This window comes from Apteryx mantelli, chromosome 12 (genome assembly GCF_036417845.1).
Source record: "Apteryx mantelli isolate bAptMan1 chromosome 12, bAptMan1.hap1, whole genome shotgun sequence".
NCBI classification, from domain to species: domain Eukaryota; kingdom Metazoa; phylum Chordata; class Aves; order Apterygiformes; family Apterygidae; genus Apteryx; species Apteryx mantelli.
The window spans coordinates 11,641,475-11,660,904 of record NC_089989.1 but is presented as its reverse complement, the minus strand read 5'-3'; the positions used below and the strand labels follow the sequence as shown (position 1 = coordinate 11,660,904).

The following is a 19,430-nucleotide window of genomic DNA, read 5'->3' as shown; positions in this document are numbered from 1 at the left end:
CCTGCCTGCCTGTTTTCTGAGGAGGAAGGGCTTTTTTTGACAGGTAAAAGGACAAATTATTAGAAATGGGATATGTAAGTATATATTAAACTACAGGCTGTGCATCTGTCTCCAATGCATGGCTGAGACAGGCTTGAGAGTGTATGTTACTGGCTTTCTATGTCCCATGAATATCCTGTCCTGCTCCATCATTACAGTGACAGCCTCTCAAGTGTTTAATGCCACAGGGACCATCAGAGCTGCTTTCTGCTCTAATCCTCCACAAGGGAGGATTTCATATGGGTGAATGGATCAACAGCACATGGTTTTACGTATCTGCTCATTTTAACCGTATTGGTAAAGAGGTAAGTATTCCTCAGTTCATACCCTGGAAGGAGCCTGGAGTCCAGGGAGCCTACTAATGGCTCAGAGTGGGAGAAGTAGGGAAGCAGTTGTTGTTCATTGATGTTTTCCTTGTTTAATTAGATCAGAGGCTGCTCTCACTTGCTGGTGGAGACCTCTGGGGGTTCTTGGTCCCTTTTTCCACACAAGGACCCTTTCTCTCCTGTTTCATAGAAAGCGTGGGGATTTCCTGAGTTTTCATTCAACCAGCTCGCCCAGCCACAGCATTGAGATAAGAGCTGGGCCAATATTTGCCATGTAAAATAGTTTTTGGCTCTGCATATTGGGGTTTTTTTGCACAGAGGCAGACACACACCCTTTTCTGTAAAAATGCAGAAGTTTCCTCAAAGCCTGAAGACAGAGCTAGACTCAGGGTTGCCCAGTGAGAGAATGAGAGGCAACTGAAATACAGAAAATTCCATTTAAACATGAGAAAAAAACTTTTTCACTATGAGGTTGGTCAAACAGTGGAACAGGTTGCCCAAAGGTGTTGTGGAGTTTCCATTCTTGGAGATATTCAAAACCTGACTGACCACAGCAACCTGCTCTGGCTGACCCTGCTTTAAGCCAGGGGGTAGGACTAGACAATCTAGGGGTCCCTTCCAACCTCAACTATTCTGTGATTCTGTGACCACTAAGAGATGATCACAGAAAAACAAAAATGGGGTTCTTGAAGCTTTGGTTTTTGCTGCAGAGATATTTGAAATGAAGCTAATGTCTCTGGCCATGTCCCCCAAAGCCTGCAGCACTCTCCACAAAGCTTTGCTCCTCTGCAGTTGCCACAGAGCTGCTAGGTCTACCTGGAGGCACCTGCATGGAGGAAAAGATGAAAACTAGCCCAGGGGAAAGGCTAACATTGGGTTAGCTCGCGTTGACACGAAGTCGGGAGAACTGCCCTGAGCTGTGCAATCTGGTCCTTCAGAGGGCTGGAATCTGTGCATGTATTTTCTTTCCCTGCAGGTGTTGTGGGGCTTCCTTAGCTGTGAATGTGCTTTCCAGGTCTGGCTAGGGACAAAAATGATGACAAGGAAAGAGGTTTGGTGGAGTGACAGGAATTGAGGTCCATGGAGGTAGAGTATAATCTAGAAGGTGCTTGCCTGTGCTCAGCATCCTTTCAGGATGGAGCCCACAGGAGACTGCCTGTAGTGAGGCTGCGTTAGGAAGGGGGGACCTGTGCAGATTTGCAAGTTAGATACCTGCACTGTCAGAGCTGTTGCAGTGTGAGGATGGCTTGTTACAAAAAGGAGAGCACGGTCCTTTAGATCCTCCCTCTGAGCATTTGTGGGTGAAGTGCTTCACCAGGCCAAAGTCATCTGACATTTTTCTTGGGGGCGGGTGAAGCTAATGAATCAAGATTAGGCAGTGCGGAGGCTGGGGAGCTAGATTTCTGCTGAATATATATGAAGACAAATGTAAATTCTAAACTTTCTAGGGAGTATTTTTACCCTGGCTCAATGTTAATGTTGATAAAAATAGTCACAAATTAGTGCAGGAGTAGAAAGCAAATTTGGGCTTTTTTTTTTCCTACTGTTAAAACCAAGCATCTAGTTCTCTACCAGGAGTTAACCTCTTACGTGCGTTAATGGAACATGAGGTAAACCATCAACAAATGCCCTTCTGTGACAGAATATCTCTTACCTCAATTAAATAATTAGGAGGGAAAGCTGGAGTTAAATTAAAAGCCTTTTTTAAAAAAAAAAAAAAAAAAAGAGTGACTCCATCTGAGAAATTCAGCACTGCAAGGTGGATGTTAACATCAAATCAGCCCACCTGCCTGGTTCCCAAATACCCAAATGCTTGCAGAGGTGACTGAGAGACACTGTCTACTCTACAGACAGGAAAACGGTGGTATAGAGAGTTGTGATTTCACTCAGTGTCACAGAGCAAACCGGAAGTCAGTCTGGGAGCCCAGGTCATTTGAGTGAATTGCCAGCTGAAATACCACTTGCAAAGTATTGCTTCAGGCTGCCAGTCCATCATTAAGCTGTCAGAAAGGAACATCCTCTGTAGGTAGTGATGGCTTTTTGACCACAGGCACCTAGGACAGCTGAAGACTCCTACTAGAAGGTGCTTAATAGCTCTATGGACCAATATCTGGGCCATGAATCATACCTGGTCCATGTTATTAGATATTGCAAACAGCTGACTGAGCAATGAGAAGATAAATCCTAGGAAGGTTTAGCTGCTGGAGCCTACAGTTGTTGGGGAAGAGCTGTTTTGGCAGCTGAGAGTGGAAGGAGAAGCCTTTTGGGGGGTCAATACTGCTGAGAAAGTGCATGTTAAAAGCAAAGACAAGCTTTTCAGACGTTCATTTTTGAGAAAAAAATGTTGTTAACTGCTGACCATCTCTAATTGCAAATACCTTTGCTCTGCTCTTCAGATCCTCAGGAACCGTAGCCCTCACATAAGTTTTAACCAGCCCTGTGAGTCTCCTCATAGTACCTTGGGTGCTGGGCTCTCCATTGCTTGCTGTTGTTTTCCTTTGTTATTTTTTCCTGGCAGGTACCGCTGGGGCACCTGCTTCCCTCTTATTGAGACTTCAACTGCTCCCTGTGCTTGAATTTGTGATGTTATGTCCTTGGGAGCAGTGCCCACTGCAGGGGTGAAGTCAGCTACTGGAAGGTGTTTCAGGTAAGCATCTGCTAATCATGCTATTAGCTCTTATCCTGCCATAACTCATGGTTATGGTCTTTGTTTCTAAAGCATGAGACAAAGACCAGGATGAAAGACATCAAAGTCTAACAGAAGGGAAAAGTGTGGATTGATGCCTTCACTAGGTAACTCACCAAATACACTGAAGTCCTCCAGACAGATGACATGAGAGGAGGGAAGGATAATGAGAGGAAAAATGAAAAACAAGAGAGATGAGGATTATCACGTCCCCTGGAATCACTGTACCCATTAGACTTTGCAACCAGTGTGCTCAGCCCTGCGTGTGGGCCTTCCAGATCTGGTGAGAAGTTTTGAGTGGAGCCAGAGGCTCAGCTGTCTTTCCAGCCTGCGGGGTCAACAGTCGGAGAGTGTGGAAGGTGAGAGTTGGCACAGGAGGAAACAGGGTAGCCGGTGATAGTGTCTGGATCAGCATCACAAAAGAGGAGGGAATAGATGAGGACACCAGCAATCTGAAACCAAGCCAGCCTGGGACACCCTGATGATGCTTGGGCAGGTGACAAGATGCTGTTTTTTTCTGAGGAAGCAAAAACACGAAGCATCCTGGGACTGGTCAGGGGAGGGGAGAATATATGTAGCACCGGGACAGGGGTGGTGGTTTACAGCCCATGAGGGCAAGACATGGCTGCGGGCATGGGAAAGATGCCAGTCACCTTTCTGGGCATCAGGTAAAAAGGATGCTGGAGAGGAATCTTTCTTCAGCAGGACAGCAACCAGATGTATCTAGACATGCATATTAGAAACACAAGGCCAGCTGTGGCAGTCCAGCATGGAGAAGATAGTGATCCACTTGTAGGGCAGCGATCGCTTTGTGCTGTCCCTTCCCCTTGTGCACTTGGGAGTCTTTGGAGCTGAGCTGGAAACTGCTCATTTCGGGACACAGGCTGATCTTCTAGCTGTCATCAAAGCCACATACGTGATGAGACAAAGAACACCTGAACACCTGAGCCACTGCCAGCCCGGCCGTCCTGGAGGAGATGCTGGCCCACAGTGTCCTGGCAGGGCTGCCCCTGGTCGCAGCCTTCGTGCCCGTGATCTGCCACGTCTCGTACTCTTCCCGGGGGGAAGAAATCCGTGTGCGCTGGGGCCGCGGGGCCGGGAGGAGTGAGGAGCGGGGCCGGCAGGAGCGGGACGGGAGGAGCAGGAAGCGGGGCCGGCAGGAGCGAGGAGCGGGGAGTGGGGAGCGGGACGGGAGGAGCGGGGCCGACAGGGAGCAGGACGCGGGACGCGAGGGAGCGGGGCCGGCAGGAGCGAGGAGCGGGGAGTGGGGAGCGGGACGGGAGGAGCGGGGCCGGCAGGGAGCGGGACGGGAGGAGCGGGACGCGGGGAGCGGGGAGCGGGACGGGAGGAGCGGGACGCGGGGAGCGGGGAGCGGGGCCGGCGCGGCGGGCGGCGCTGCGCCGTGGCACGACGGGCTCAAGGGGGCAGCACGGCGCCGGCTCCCTTTCCTCTGCACGGCGCAGGCCGGGACTGCTGCGAGCAGCTTCCAGGCGGGATGTCGCTAGGGATTCACCGGGCTCCGCAGGGCCGGCGGACGGGAGAAGCGAGGGGATCTCTGCCTCTCCCCTCCCGATCCCCTTGGGCTCCTGGCTGGGCGGGCAGCCGGTGCCTCGCCAGCGTTAGGTTGCTGTGCTCTGCCTCCCCCCTTGGCAGGGCGAAATCTGCCCTTGCCTCCGCGGCTGATGTGCCTGGAGCCTGTCCCACCCTGAAACTTGTGTGGTCGCTGATGTGACCGCAAAACGGAGGTGAACCGTTTCTCTTCTGGTTTTGCAGCACCGCATGCCGGTGGTTGCATCTGCCTCCCTCGCACAGCCGAAGAGGGCTCGAGGAGTCCCTGTGATATTTCTGGGCACTGAGTGGTTGCAGTACACCAAGCTCTTGAGACCCACATGTACTTTCTTTGCACAACCCACTGCTGTTTCATTTGTGAATTGAAGGTGCTTTGATAAACATGCTGAAAGGTCAGCTATTTTCACTGTGGCTTGCATAAGAACCTCAACATCCTTTGCTGCAAGAGCAGCGTTAGTAACTTCCTACTACAACACTGAATCACAATAGCTTCCCACAATAACCCACAGTAAAAATAAACTGGGTAAAGGGAAGTGGACAACTTCAGTTGTTCCTCTTTCTCGGGCACACTTGAGTCACAAAAAAGCTATGTAGAACAAGACCTTTATTTTGCTGATACCAGTGAAATCCATGAACAGTTCTGATCATGGTCCCTGAAATCCCTTAGTGTTTTGCACTGGGGCACTTATGTGCTTAAAGTTAAGAATGTGTTCAAATGCTGTGTTGATTCTGCATTTTCATTAGAATCTGCACTTATGAATAGGCTAAAAGGAGAGCGACCTCAATGTATCTGAGTGCTATTTTTGTACTGAAGACGAAGGAAAATCCTTTCTGTAAAAAATGCGCTGCTTGGGAAGTTGTATGTGTCAAGGATAGATAAAAGACCACGGGGGAGAGAGTGGCTCTGTTAAGGCTTCAGTAGTATGTCTTGGCTTTGAGAAAAACAGGTCTCAGCTGGGTGAGAAGTGGCGCTGAATACAGTCCGGTTTATATATTTTTTGCCTTGACACAGACATTCACTTAAACTGTATTTTAAATAGCACAGTTTTAAACAAAATTATGTTTGAGACTCTGGGGGAAGGAGGTGTTAAAGAACAATATCTTTCCTGTTACACTTGATACAGCCCAGATCTTGAAATCCAGTCAGCTGGGCAAAATCCCCATAGAGAGCTGGTCAGGTCTCTGCGCCTGGGGATCTGTCTCGTGAGACAGACCCTGACTCTTCTTCGTAACCACATTTGCTGAGAGAGTGTAGAGTAAGAGGCTAAGGAGAGCAGAAGTCAGGGCCAGAGAGGAACGTCTCATCCGTCCCAGGCGGGGGAGCAGGAGCTGTTCCTCCTCCCACTGATGGCAGTAGGAATTTGGAGATCAGAGGATCCCAGGATAGTGCAGGTGGGAAGGGACCTCGGGAGGGCTCTGGTCCAGCCTCCTGCTCAACGCAGGCCAGAGCCGGTTACTTGGGGCTCTAGCGAGTCGCATCCTGGAAACCTCCAAGGATGGAGATTGCACAGACTCTCTGGGCAACCTGTCGCCGGGACTGTCCTCATAGTGCAAATGGACTGTAATAGAAGCAGCCCATACAGAAATACATTTTAATGTCATCCTTCTCCTTAGAAATAGAAGGGTGAAACCTATTTTGTAATAGGAAAATGTTATGTTAGGTACTGAAAAACACTTAGGTGCTGAGAAATCCTGGGATCAGAGGACTGATTCGTGTGAAAAGGCACCGAAAAGATCGAAAGAAAGCGAAACAATGCTGCCAATTAAGTTCTTGTCTTGAAATTTCGGTATTGCAGCGTGAAGGTTTTGTATTTATAGTAACGGATACCGATAAGGGAGCTACTCTAAAAATAAACGAGGATGTACAGATAAAATCTTCTATTTTGAAGCTTAATCTGAAACGAGAGGGAACTTGAAGGCTTAACGAGCCTCAGCCGCACTTTATTTTGGAACTTGGTATCGCTTTAAAGAGTAAAGCAGGGCCGCACTGAGGCCGTTCAAAGCCCGAGCGGGAGCCTCGGCGCTGGCCCGCGGGCCGAGCCGCTCAAGCGCCTTCTCCTTGGCGCGGCCCCGCCGCCGCCGCCGCCGCCTTCCCGCGCTTTCCCCCGCCGCGCGGGCAAGGCCCCGCCCCCGCTCCTCATTGGCGGGGGCGGGGGCGGGGCGCGGGGCTGTGACGCGACGCGGCGCGGGGCGGGCGCGCGGCGCGGCGCGGCGGGCCGGGCCGGACGGGACGGGGCGGGCCGGACGGGACGGGGCGGGGCGCCGCTGGGCCGGCCCCGCCTCCCGAGGCATGACACGCCGAGCCGGCGGCGAAGCCCCGCTTTAATTGAGGCCGCCGGGATGGGGCGCAGCGCGTAGGGCAGAGCGGGGCCGCCGCGCTCCGGGCCGCAGGCAGCGCGCACCGACGGCCGTGCGGAGCGGAGCCGAGCCAGGGGCCGCGGCGGCGCGTGCGGGCAGCGCAGCGGGGCGCAGCGGAGCGGGGCCGCGGCCGGGCGCCGCCGCGTGGGTGGCCGATCGCCCGGGCGCTGGCGGCCGCCCCTCCCGAGCCCCATGAAAACGCAGGTCTGGGGCAGCTCCCCGCGGGCGCCCATGGCTGCGGCGATGCCGTGCAAGAGCGCCGAGTGGCTGCAGGAGGAGCTGGAGTCGGGCGGCGGCCGCTCGCTGCTGCTGCTCGACTGCCGCCCCCACGAGCTCTTCGAGAGCTCGCACATCGAGACGGCCATCAACCTGGCCATCCCCGGGCTCATGCTGCGCCGCCTCAAGAAGGGCAACCTGCCCATCCGCTCCATCATCCCCAACCACGAGGACAAGGAGCGCTTCGTCAAGCGCTGCAAGGCCGACACCGTGCTGCTCTACGACGAGGCCACCGCCGACTGGCAGGACGGCGGCGCCGCCACCTCCGTCCTGGGGCTGCTGCTCCAGAAGCTGCGCGACGACGGCTGCAAAGCCTACTACCTGAAAGGTGAAGGGACCCCCCCCCGGCCCGCAGCCCCCTTCCTGCGGCCCCCCGCGGGCCCGACCCCCGCCAGGCCCCCCGCACCGCCGCGGCGTCCAGCCCCGCCGCCCGGAGGCGGCTCGGTTTGCCTCTGCTTCCCCCACCTTTCCCCGCTGGGTTCTTTTATTTTTTTTTCCTTCCTCCCCTTCATCCTGCTTTAATCCCCTGCACAAAATGGTCGCAGGCTGGGAAGCGGGCGAGAGCGCCCTGCTTCCTGCGGCTCTTCCCTGGAAGCGGCAGGGAGCCTCCCTGCAACTGGTGTGGGAGGCAGGAACCCCCCCCCCCGGGCCAGCGGCGGGGGGCCTCGGCCGGGGGCCTTCCTCCCCGGCGGCCCTGGCTGAGGATGACCAGCAGATTCCTCCTCGTCGCCTCGCCATCGGGCGCCCCCGGCCGCCCCTTCCCCGGGGGGAGCAGCAGCCCCCCGGGGTTCCCCCCCCCCCCCAAAGGCCTGTCCCGGGCTGACCCCGGCGGGCGCCCGCGGCCCTGCGCGCCCCGTGGCCGGGCGGGGCCCCCGCGCCGAGCGCGACCCCCCCCCGCAGCGGAGGGGGCTCGGCGGGGCCGGACGGGCCCCGCAGGATTTTCGCTCCCATCGCCAGAAAGAGCGAGCGAGCGCTCGGGGGGGGGGGGCGGTTCCCCCCCCCCCCCCGGCGGCGGCAGCACCAGCACCAGCACCGCGGCCGGGTCCCTCGGCGGGGCTCCGTCCCGGCGGACTCGGGCTCGGCTGGCCCCGCTGGCGGCGGTCGCTGGGTGGCAGGGTTGAGGCAGGAATAGCGGGAGACACGCGTGGGGGAGGGAGCGGCCGGGAAAGTTGCCACTTGCAGCCCTTTTTTTTTTTTTTTTTTAAAAAAAAAAAAAAAGGAAAAAAAGAAAGAAAGAAAAAGGAGGGGGGGGGACACAAACCACTGCTGCCCCTCGGTACCCTCTTTTGGTAGCCCGGGGAGAGCCCCCGGGCCGGGGTGGCGGCGCCGGGGGCAGGCAGGTACGTGGGGAGCAGCCTGTGGGGCAGCCAGGCCCAGCGCGGGGCCGGTGCCCCCCCCCCGCGCTGCCCCCCTGCCCGGCGCGGAGCCCCCTGCCCGCCCCAGCCCCCTTCGCCCGCTTTGTCCCTGCGCCCCTCTCCCCGCCGCCCTGGTCCCTAACAGGAAGGAGCGGCTTTGAAGTTACTCTTAAGCTCTCCCTAATGGGCAGGGGAGGAGTTAAGCCCCTTTCTCTCCCCTTTTCCTGGAGCCTCGGTGGGAAATGTTTCCAATTAAAATTCCAAAATGGCTCCTCGGTGTTGTCTGGCGGCGCGGGGGGGAGGCGGACGAGCCTCCTCCTCGTGAATGGAGGTGGCAGGAGCTGTCTGTCCTGCTCAGTGACCCTGCCGCAACCACCAAACCCGCGAACAAAGTTTCCAGGAGGCCTTTCTAATTAAACCATTTGTCAGTGTCAGATAACGATGGCTAAACTCCGGTTTAATATTGGCTGCAAAGGAGGTAGAGCCATGGGGTTTTTCCTTTTTCTTGGCTTTCCTTCCCAAACTGTTGAGCTGAGGAGTTGGAAAAAAGGAGCTGGAAGTAGGCACAGGGGGTCCTGTCCCTCCTCAGTGTGATGTGGTTTGGATGAAGAATGATCCTGCGATGCTGCTCTGTCATGAAGTGTGCTTATAATGATAAAATAGATATGAAGATTGCTCTCTTAGGCAAAACTTATGGCCTTTTCCCTGTTTGAAGGTGAATGATTTTATGGGGTTTTAGTGACTGGGTTGGGTATTTAGTTGTTCTTCTTTTTATCTTCGTGGAGACAGATGCTCTTGTGCTTTTCTTTCTTTTTTTTTTCTTTTTCTTTTGCTTATGTGGCATAATAGCTCTTGCCTAAACTGTCCCAGCCTTGTATCTTTGAGAACCTGAATGAGGCAACGTTGAGTATCTCTTGCCATTGATTTTTATTTTTGCATGTTTGTTTCTTTTGATGTGATTGAGATTTGGCCCATATTTATCACAAGCAGTATCAAACTTTGCAAGAAGTTCCCTTTATTTTCCTCTTTGCTCAATAGCAATCTGCCCTGTGGAAGTAGAGGGAGTGGGGAGATGTCTTTCAAGGGGACATCTTTTGAGAAGCTGAATGTATACCAGCTTTCTGCTGGCAAACACTTACTTAGTAGCATGCACATATGTTCAGGTAGAACGATTTTTTTTTTAAAAAAGAGGCTCCATTTTAAAACATCTTTCTTTCTGCCTCTCTCCCTCCCTCTCTCCTTTTCCCCTTCCCAGGTGGCTTTAACAAGTTTCAGACTGAATATTCTGAGCATTGTGAGACCAACCTTGACAGCTCCTCACCCAGCAACTCTCCACCTGCATCTGTCCTTGGCCTGGGAGGGCTGCGGATAAGCTCTGACTGTTCAGATGGTGAATCTGACAGGGAACCCAGCAGTGCCACGGAGTCGGACGGAAGCCCAATTCCCAACAATCAGCCTGCCTTTCCAGTCCAGATCCTACCTTACCTATACCTGGGCTGTGCCAAAGATTCTACCAACTTGGACGTCCTGGGCAAATACGGCATTAAGTACATCCTGAATGTGACTCCCAACCTGCCAAACATGTTTGAGCATGACGGAGAGTTCAAGTACAAGCAGATCCCCATCTCGGATCACTGGAGTCAGAACCTCTCGCAGTTCTTTCCTGAGGCCATTGCTTTCATTGGTAGGTAGTTGGCAGAACATCCCTTTTCCTACTCATTGCTTGGGAATGCAGCAAGCTACTTCCCAGAGCTGTTGCTGGTCACTAGCCTGACCTCTCTGTGGCATGGTCTCGGTGTTGTCCCTGAAGTCCTGTGTCATGCTTCTGAGGTGACAGCTTTGGTGCACATCAGCCTGGCTCATTCAGAGAGCCTGTCTGGAATCCTCCCCTTCCAAAATTCAGCCCTTCTTACAGCATCTCAGTCTAGTTACCTGAAAATGGTGACTGTGGCAAGCTGGACCCGGGCCCCACTGTATCTTGCCCTTTTATGGGGATTTTCACTTGTGTGAAACAGCTGAACCAAGGCAGTGGAGAACTTTGGATGCCTGCTTTACGCAGAGAAATGAGTGTTGATGGGAATTGTTACTGTGACTGGTGCCAGCAGTTCCTTAGCCCCAACTGTGGTAAAATCTGGGGGGGGGGGGGTTCTTTTCCTGAGGGAATTTGCTAGTCTAGTTATGATCCTGCTGTAAGTCACCCTAGCATAACCAACTCCTTGTATGGATACTTCTTCTAAGGTAAGTATCAACACAATGAGTTAGTGATTATAATTACATTGTAGAGCTAAGCTGGAAAAATTGCTGTGCAGACAACCCTTGAGACAGTTTTGAATGGCTTTGGAGGGAGCAGGAGGGCAAATCTTTTTTTCCCAGGCTATCATTAACTTTGAAATTTGCCTCTTATTCTGTGAGAAGGGTCTGTCAGGCTGAATAAAAGTGGTCATTGCCAGCATGACCTGTGCTGTCTGCTGGTGATCGTCATTAGCCTAATCAATTCTGATTTATGGGGGGTGAATGGCACAGGTAGTTATTATCACTCTAACTACTAAAAGCCCTATGGCTTTGTATCTGGCTAAAAAGGCATTGACCTAGGTAAAGGAGAACGGACCCTTTGCCTTCAGACTGAAATCTCTGCGACAGATTTTGAGGCTTCTTTGTTGCCCACGGTTTCACACCCAGCTGCGTTCGCTCACTTGCCATTTTTTAAGGCCTGTAATGGTCCTTGTCTGCTTTTCAGCCCTCAAAGAACCCAGTCCCCACATGCTCTCTTTTCTCCCCTCTTCTGTCCTCTGATAATATGGTTCTTGTCAGAAGCTTCTGCTTTAGCGTGGCAGCAGGGACCCGTCTAACGTCCTGTCTGTGCTCACAGAACAGAGTGTGTTATTAAACGTCACGGGTGAGGTATGGGGTCCCTGCTGGCATGTGGCATTTGGGATCTCTCTGCTCTGGTCAGACAATGTGTCTCTGAACACCGTGCTTGTGCTTTCCATTTAATGACAGGAAATGGAGGATTACCTCACTCTAAAACCAAACACCAAAAAATGTGGTGTAGGTCAGATGAAAGACAAAAATATCTCAGAAAAACGTTGAACGGGGAGAGACTGGGGGGAGGGCTGTGTAAGCTGACGGGTAATTGTCCGTTGTACTGGAAATTCTTGCCTGGGATTGAAGGCTGGGACAGAAAACCTGTTGTGGCTTGGGTCTGAATTTCTTTTCCTTTTGCCTGTACCTTCTTTGCCCTTCCCCACATTCATGGTGCCAGTGTCTCTTACCCCTGCCTTTGCCTGAGGTTCCTCTTTCTCCTACCACCTTCTCCCTCCCCAGCAAGCTCTCAGTCAAATGACTGACTTGAAATGGGTCTGCCCAGACATAAGCAGCATCGTGTGCTTGTATGTATTCAGCACTCTCAGCAGCGTGTCCCTCTTTCAACACTAAGATGTCAATTCATAAAGGGATCACGCTGTTCCGGCTGTGAGAAAGACAATGAATATGTGTGTGCTTTTCAATCAGTGGCAAGGGAGGGGAAATTTCGTAGTTGTTCTCTTGCAATTTTTTTGGTACAGCCTACATTCCTCTTCTCTGCTACCATTCATCTTGAGATTCTCCTTCAACACAAATGTTTGTTTGTAGTGAAGTGTGTTTCTTTAGATTCTACAGAACAATTTCACAATAAGGGAAGTTCCTGCACTTCAGGCTCTGCTTAAATTGGGCACCACTAGATTCAGATAGCTTCTTAGTGAAAAGACAGGAAAAGCTAAAGAGGACAGCCTGCATGGTGCTGGGTTGTACCCTCATGTGGAGCGTGCAGCCTTCGCTGGTTAATTAGCATTGCAGTGGGTGTGATGAGGCCAGCCACCAGGATTGCCATAGAGCTGTTGTCTCCAGCTCTGCCTGCCTTTTGCAAGTGACCCTTGTCTGTGAATAGAGTAACAGCACTTCATAGGCAGGGATGTGTCGCCAGGCTTGATTCATACTTTTCAAGCATGTGAAGCATGAGGTGCTTGGCCTTTCTGTGCAGGATGGGGATGCACAGCTTCACTGGCACAGTGGGAATCTCTTGGGACCCCTTTAGGGAGGGACATGATGTTGAAGGACATGAGATGGTGTCACTGGGAGCAGTGGATCCAGCTCTGGCAGTCGTCCTGGTGCTATAAACTTGCAGCTGCCACCTGGCCCTGCTCCAAAGCCATGCGTTTTTGGTATGGAATAATAGACTCCCCCTTCCCCTTGTCTTCTTTCAGATGAGGCCCGTTCCAAGAAGTGTGGGATCCTTGTTCACTGCCTCGCTGGCATCAGCCGGTCTGTAACAGTAACTGTCGCCTACTTGATGCAAAAACTCAACTTGTCCCTGAATGACGCCTATGACTTTGTGAAAAGGAAAAAATCCAACATCTCCCCAAACTTTAACTTCATGGGCCAGCTACTGGACTTTGAGAGGACTCTGGGACTCAACAGCCCGTGCGACAACCGCTCCCCCAGTGAACAGCTGTACTTCACCACCCCCACCAACCACAACCTGTTTCAGCTGAACACTCTGGAGTCCACATGAAGGGGATTTAGCATGGTCGGGAACTCGAGCATCGAATCGCTTCTCTTGAGCATTTCAACTATTACAAAAATATCTGTCTTGCCAGGCAGCTCTGAAAGAACTAGCTTCTCTGAGCAGAGGTGTCTGATTGCTGCTTTAAGAAGGCTAATGCCATTCATTAGTATCCTGATTCTGATCAAAGCGGAGAGGTAGTCTTTTTACAAGGGGTTATTTAATACGGGCGATGTTACAGCGTTCTGAACGCAGCTGTTACCGGCAATAACCGCTTTCCTAGGTGCATTGGGACTGTCAGAGTACGCACACATGTGAAGAGCTACCGGGGGTTAGCTTGCTGTGGAAAGTGAGGAGATTTATGCACTTGGAAACCTTGAACAAAAGGTGTTGGCCCAAGACTGTTTTAAAACCCAAGTTTACTTTTTTTGATTTTAAAAAAAGAAAAGATAAATCTTACTCGAGCTTTGGGTTCAAACTCTTTTTAAATATGTAAGTTCCTGACTGTTTGTACAGACGAGGTTGCAAAACCAGTATTTTATTCTGTTTCTTGTTTGATCATTTATTATTTTTTTTAATCAAATGTTTATATTGACCAAATGCATTTTGCACACTTTGTGAAGCCTTGGTATGTCCTGGCATATTACTGGGTACTCCAGAGAGAGATACATGCTGCTGCTGTTGTTGTTAGCATCTGGTAGGAAGCTTTGTTATGTGTGAAGGCCAGTTGGGCTTAAACGCAACCCCTTCACCACGCCTGCACTCACAATCACAAACTCTGCACTGATTCAGCCAAGGTGACTAAGCCACAAGCTTTTTTTTTAATGCCACCCCTGCCAAAAACACTGTTTGCTGTTGCCAGAGGTAAAACTCTTGTAGCCTCCAGAGTTGGTAGAAGCATGTCTGAGCCGAGCACTCATTCTCTGCTGCCTGTTGACTGACTTAATGTCATCCAGCTGGCCTGAAATCATTCCAGCTTCCGAAGTAAAGAAAGTATTTGTGATGTTGGCGTTTCTCTTGCACACTTGATTCTTTCCCATGTGTGTGCATGTGGGGTGGGGGATGGAGGGGGGGGAACACAGCGAGAGCCTGGAGCAGAGCGAGGATTGTGTAGTGGGACAGGACTGAATCACCACGCACGGAGCGTGTGAGGGGAGTGAAGAGATGTGGAAATAACGACAAGAGCGTTGTAACAGAATTTTTATATACATATATATATAAATATATATATATTAACTGGCAAAACCTGAAATGATTGGAGCTTTCAACAGAGGTTCTAATTTTTTTTTTTCTTTTTCCTCTTTCGAATAACTTTATGCCGTGCCTTCTATTCTGAGAAGACTTGTTTATATTTCTGGCTAGTGTTTGGCAAACACCTTGTACCAAGCTGGGAGGGGGAGGAAGTGGTAATTTATGGGAGGAGGGCAGAACGGATTTGGAGATTTCTTTATTGGCTGCAATGTAGTCCCTCCTTTCTCCCCCCTCCCTGTCCACTTTAACTCTCATGTAACTGAAAAAAAAAAGCCACGGATTTTTTCTAAATATCCATTTTTTGTACTTTTTTCAAAAAAAAAAGAAAAATAATAAAAAAAACTCCTTCTGGAGGAATGTTTGACGCTGTCACATCCTGAAACTGTTCTTTTTGTTAAAGTTATTACCAGAATGTTGGAATGAGCTTTTTTCTGGTTTTCTGGTTTCGTTTTTGTTCATTGTTGGGTTTTCTTGTTTGCAACAATGTTTGGATCGTGGGTCATTGGAAGGGAGAATGGGTGCAAGTATGGTTGCGAGTGAGCAAATTGAGAATATCCTAATTGCATCTTACCTCATGGAGGAGTTTTATTTTTCAGGGATTTTTTGACAGTGCATCTGTATTGCATTACAGCTAAGCTGGTTTGTAAAGGCTTCCTGTGCTGTTAGTGGTCTTTCTTCTTTAAAGGAAAAAAAGATGCATCTTCTGGTTAGTACAAATGAGAGCTTGTTAGTGAGGAGTGGTTCTGCTTTCTGAGTTATGAAGGAAAATTAGTGACCCTACATATACTGATCCAATATTGGGACTTTGTTTATATTGCAAATAAATATTATTTTTTCTTTAAAAATGATGTTTGTGTCAGATGCTTGTCTAGCCTCTGTCCATATAAGGGCATGCTGTTTTCTTACCCCCACCCCCCTTTTTTTATGGTCGATTAGTGTTCTTCTGTGACCATGAGCAGCATTTGCTGGGCAGTGTTCAAGTGTGGTGTTTGGTTTCATGCACAGTTTAATTTTTAAGACCTGTGGTAAAACGGAGAGGGGGAGATGGGGGTGAGAAGGATTGGGGTATTGGGTAAACCAGGGAACAGAGAACACATCAAGGATGGGGACCAGCTTTGATGCCCAGCCATGCCTCAGCACCAAAAATAGATAAACTAAAGATATTTTTGTTCACTATTTAAGTGTGGCCTTCTGAGGCATGGCGAGGCCTTGCCACCACTGTTATAATGGCAGGTTTCCTTTCAGTGGGAAAGCGGCAGGCTGTGGCCCCGCAAGGCCCCCGCTGACTCCTCCTGCAGCCCGTGGAGAGCAGGAGGCCCTCGAGCCAACGTGCGGAGCCAGCAGCCTCCGCGTGGCACGCCGGCCTGGCCGCGAGGGCCGTGCTGCCTCCTCTGCGCTCCCCAGGCCCGTCCTCAGGCACGAGCGGTTTGAGAGAAACCCAGACGGGCTCATGGGGCTATTTTGGGGTAAGACCTGGCTTTGAGTGCCCGGGTGCACCTCTGCTGATGGAGGGACCCACGTCCCCTCTGATCCCAGGCGTGCAGGACTGAGCTGGCCCGGCCAGTTCTCAGGGCACTTGTTGTCACCTGGCTTCTGGTGCAAACAGGCTGTTAAAAAGGTCAGTTAGGAAAGGTTATTAACCATGGGCAGTGTGCATCACACCCTTGTGTCCTCTGGAAAGAGGGAGGCAAGTAGGGTGGCTCTGGCTGGTGCTAGAAGCAACACCTGGTGTGGAGTCCACTGTCCCAACTGGAAAAAAAAAACAAGACTAAGTATGTTCTGGGGTTTTCTTGGTGGCTGTGGTCTCCCCCTCCCCCCCCCCCCCCAGCACTCCTTGTTCTAATCCAAATGGCAAGAAATTAAGTGACTATCTTCTTTCAAATTTTTGACTGATTCCTCTAAGGGTGTGTGTATGCATGTGTGTTTTTGTTTTTTCTAATCCCACAGCCTGGGCACAAAGGATTGCTAATTTTATTCTAGAAAGAGCTCAGATTGAAAGGTGCTGCATCCATCACAGAGCAGGACAGCTAGTCAAAGACTGAAGCCGGAGACAAGTGAGTGTGTGTGAGCGAGGATTTGTTTGTTTACTCCTGAACTGCATGATGGGAATCTATATATTGATTTAGAGGCCTGTTTGTGGCTCAACAAATAAAAATCTACCTGGTACACTGGGAAAAGAAGTCCTTTAGGTTTTCTCCTTTAATTACATGGTAGAGTAGCTCTTGAGGAAGATATGCAACTGTGCTGGCATCTGGCTGTGCACTGAAGGGGTGCAGAACAGCTTGTCAGGTGTATAGCTATATTTGCTTCCATCTGACTTCGTCTTACGACTTTCTGCTAAAGTGTGGAATAGGATATTAGCAGTTAGCATTAGCTCTGTGAGCTAGTTTGCATGGTAGCTGAGTTGTGGCTGTCTGAAACGGCACAGATGTCATTTGTAATGGCCTAGGTAGAAGAACTGGTATTCAGCCAGCCGCTATGTTGTTCCTCAGCAGGCAGCTCTCATGTGGTAGCTAATCATGGGAGATGCAAGTCTACTGTGAATATCCCTGCCATTGCTGCATTCAAAAGTCCCACTGCCAGAGGCAGGAGATGGCTTGTCTGAAAAGTGTCCAGAAAGTGCTCTTTCCTCCAGGACCCAAAAGGAGCTTCTTTCAAGCATCCCAGACTTGACAGAAGAGAGCGACCTGCCTACTGGGCTTGGCTGGGTCCTCAGCCATCAGTGCTTTAAGAATGTCTTGCACTGTGCTTCTTGGCTTGGAGTTTCTTTAGAGACCTCATGTCCCAGCAGATTAATTCAGTGAGGAGACAAGAACTGACATCAGGAAAGGGGCAGTGCTGGAGAGATCATATAGAGAGAGAAGAGAGAGAGCGGGGTCTGTCTATGCTCCCTTGCAGCAGTGGGCACAAGCACTAGCTAAGTGTAGGAGCACAGGCTGAGTGAGAAAGCTGGTTATGTTCAGACCGGGGGAATTTGGCAAGGAGATACTGCTTCCCACATGCAGCAGGGAGAAGCTCCTTGGTTAACCCATTGATTCCAGACAAGCCACTTGTAAGATGCTCTGTGGTGCTCTGTTCTACAAAACCAGGGAATTCCCTGTTTGGGCTGACAGATCTGCTACCACTGGGTTTTCACTTGTGATGCCACAAGCCCTCAGGTAACAAAAGTGGGAACTTTTCTTTTTTTTTTTCCATGGTTGACTTTGTCTTATCTCTCTAATTTCAGCAGCTGGAGGAACCATAGCTTGTTGCTTTCAAAGGGTTTCTGCCTCAGTTTCAAGTCACAGCAAGAGCACAAAATTCTTAACACAGGCAGAGTTAAACCTCTGCAATTCCCTGCTGGAAAGTCCATGTAACTGCTTTTGAATGCTTCCAGCAACTCATTGTATAGTACAGGCACATCTTCCCTCCATCCATCCTTCTGGCTGGTTGAGAGAGCTCAGCCAGTTACCCCAGCCAGAGAGGAAAGAGGAAGGAAAGCAAGGGCATGACTGAGCATGAAGGTGATTGTTCAGTGCCTTGTGAAATGGAAGAGCAAAGAACAGGTCCGAGGGCAGTGCAGTGTTAAGATTACTTTTGGTAATACAAAATGACAGAGCATGGTTGGCCTAGGCCTTGTTGTCAGGAATAAAATGGGATGCCTTCCTCAGGAAGCCACTGGTTATTGTCGCTTTCTTTGCCCTTTTTGTGTTTTAACTGGGTCCCTCCAGCTCATGGTATCTGTAGCTCTGGTCCTGGCAACTGAGCCTCAACTCAAAGCTGGGGATGGGCCAGTGACATGTGCCCCAAACAGCTGCAGAAGTGAGATGTGAAGGAAGGCTGTCAGTGTCGGGATGAGCAAGCAGGACACAAGCCCAGGGGAAGGGGCTTTGGGGTTGCCTATAGTTTTTTCCCCTCTCTTCTGTCTAATTTTGCCCCTCTTCTAGGCCCTTATTTCTTGGTGTGGCATCAAACACGCTTTGAGCATGATGCAAGTCAACCTTTGCAGCTCTGAACTTGCCTTCTGTTGCGTCACCCAGAGACACCCATGGAAAGCAGAGTCTTCACGCCATCATTTGAATTTGGGCACTCATATCTCCAGGGTAACCAGGTTATTTGTGGGTTGTTGTTATTTTCTTTTTTTATCCTTTATGTGAGCAAATCAGGCTATTTGCAGTGTTGTGAAGGCATTTAAATAGTTCAGCTAATCAACACATTCCTGTATTTATAGTCAACTGGCACAGGCTGCAATAGTCATGTTCTGGGCTGCTCGAAAAGTGTGTGAAAGTGGGGTTTCTTCCTGGTCTCAGGCCATTTGCTCTTGTGCATCTGCAGATCTTTCTCTCTTAATCCTACATGAGCTCTGACTAAATGCAACATGGGGTGAGAACACAGGTGAGGTAAATGTCCACCAGGCAGGGAGGGCAGCTCAGGAGAGTCAGGGCAGGAGCAGATCCAGCCTCCACATCCCATTTGTCTTTCTCAGGAGTTTCTCAGTGCAAGCTGCAAAGCTCCCCTCTTTGATGGCTCCCTCTTTCGACTTTCTGGCCGTGTTACTGATCTTCCCACCACTGCAGGCTGTCTGCTTGTGGCTGCTCTCACTTTCTAGCCTGTCCATAGGAGCTCTCCATGCCACTTCCGATGGGGAAGCCTTTGCTGGAAGAGGAGCACAGATGGCATGGAGTGAGATCAGCTGGGGTCAGCCTGCGGGTGGCAATGGCCACAGACAGTGCCGTGAGGCCCTGCCTCTGGGAGAGGCATCAGCGAAGGTCAGGAGGGGATGTTGCCTGGCAAATTCAGCAACAGGAGGTCTCCTGCTGAGGCTTTTCACAGCGGCTGAGATCATTGCGGTGGGAGGAAAGTGGGGTATGGACCAGAAGGTGGAGCTTTGCTTGGAAAAGACACAGAAACTGAGGGACCTTTACTGAAAGCTGCCAGAAAAGGGCTTGGGTCACCCAGGAGCACTGCTCTGGAAGACGGGCCGAAGCGAGGCCAGCTAGAGCGGCCACCAGGTGATTACTGGACCCCGCTGCCACGTGAGGTGCGAGATT

General features: G+C 50.9%; 1 protein-coding gene across 1 annotated transcript; it reads left to right on the top strand.

Moving 5' to 3' along the window:
• The first annotated feature begins 7,193 nt into the window (after positions 1 to 7,193).
• On the top strand, positions 7,194 to 15,239 carry DUSP7 (dual specificity phosphatase 7). The gene is made up of 3 exons (XM_013945736.2): positions 7,194 to 7,582; positions 9,865 to 10,293; positions 12,851 to 15,239. The coding sequence occupies exons 1-3, from the start codon at positions 7,210 to 7,212 to the stop codon at positions 13,156 to 13,158; spliced, it is 1,110 nt and encodes a 369-aa protein (XP_013801190.2). The 5' UTR covers positions 7,194 to 7,209; the 3' UTR covers positions 13,159 to 15,239.
• The last annotated feature ends 4,191 nt before the right edge of the window (positions 15,240 to 19,430 follow it).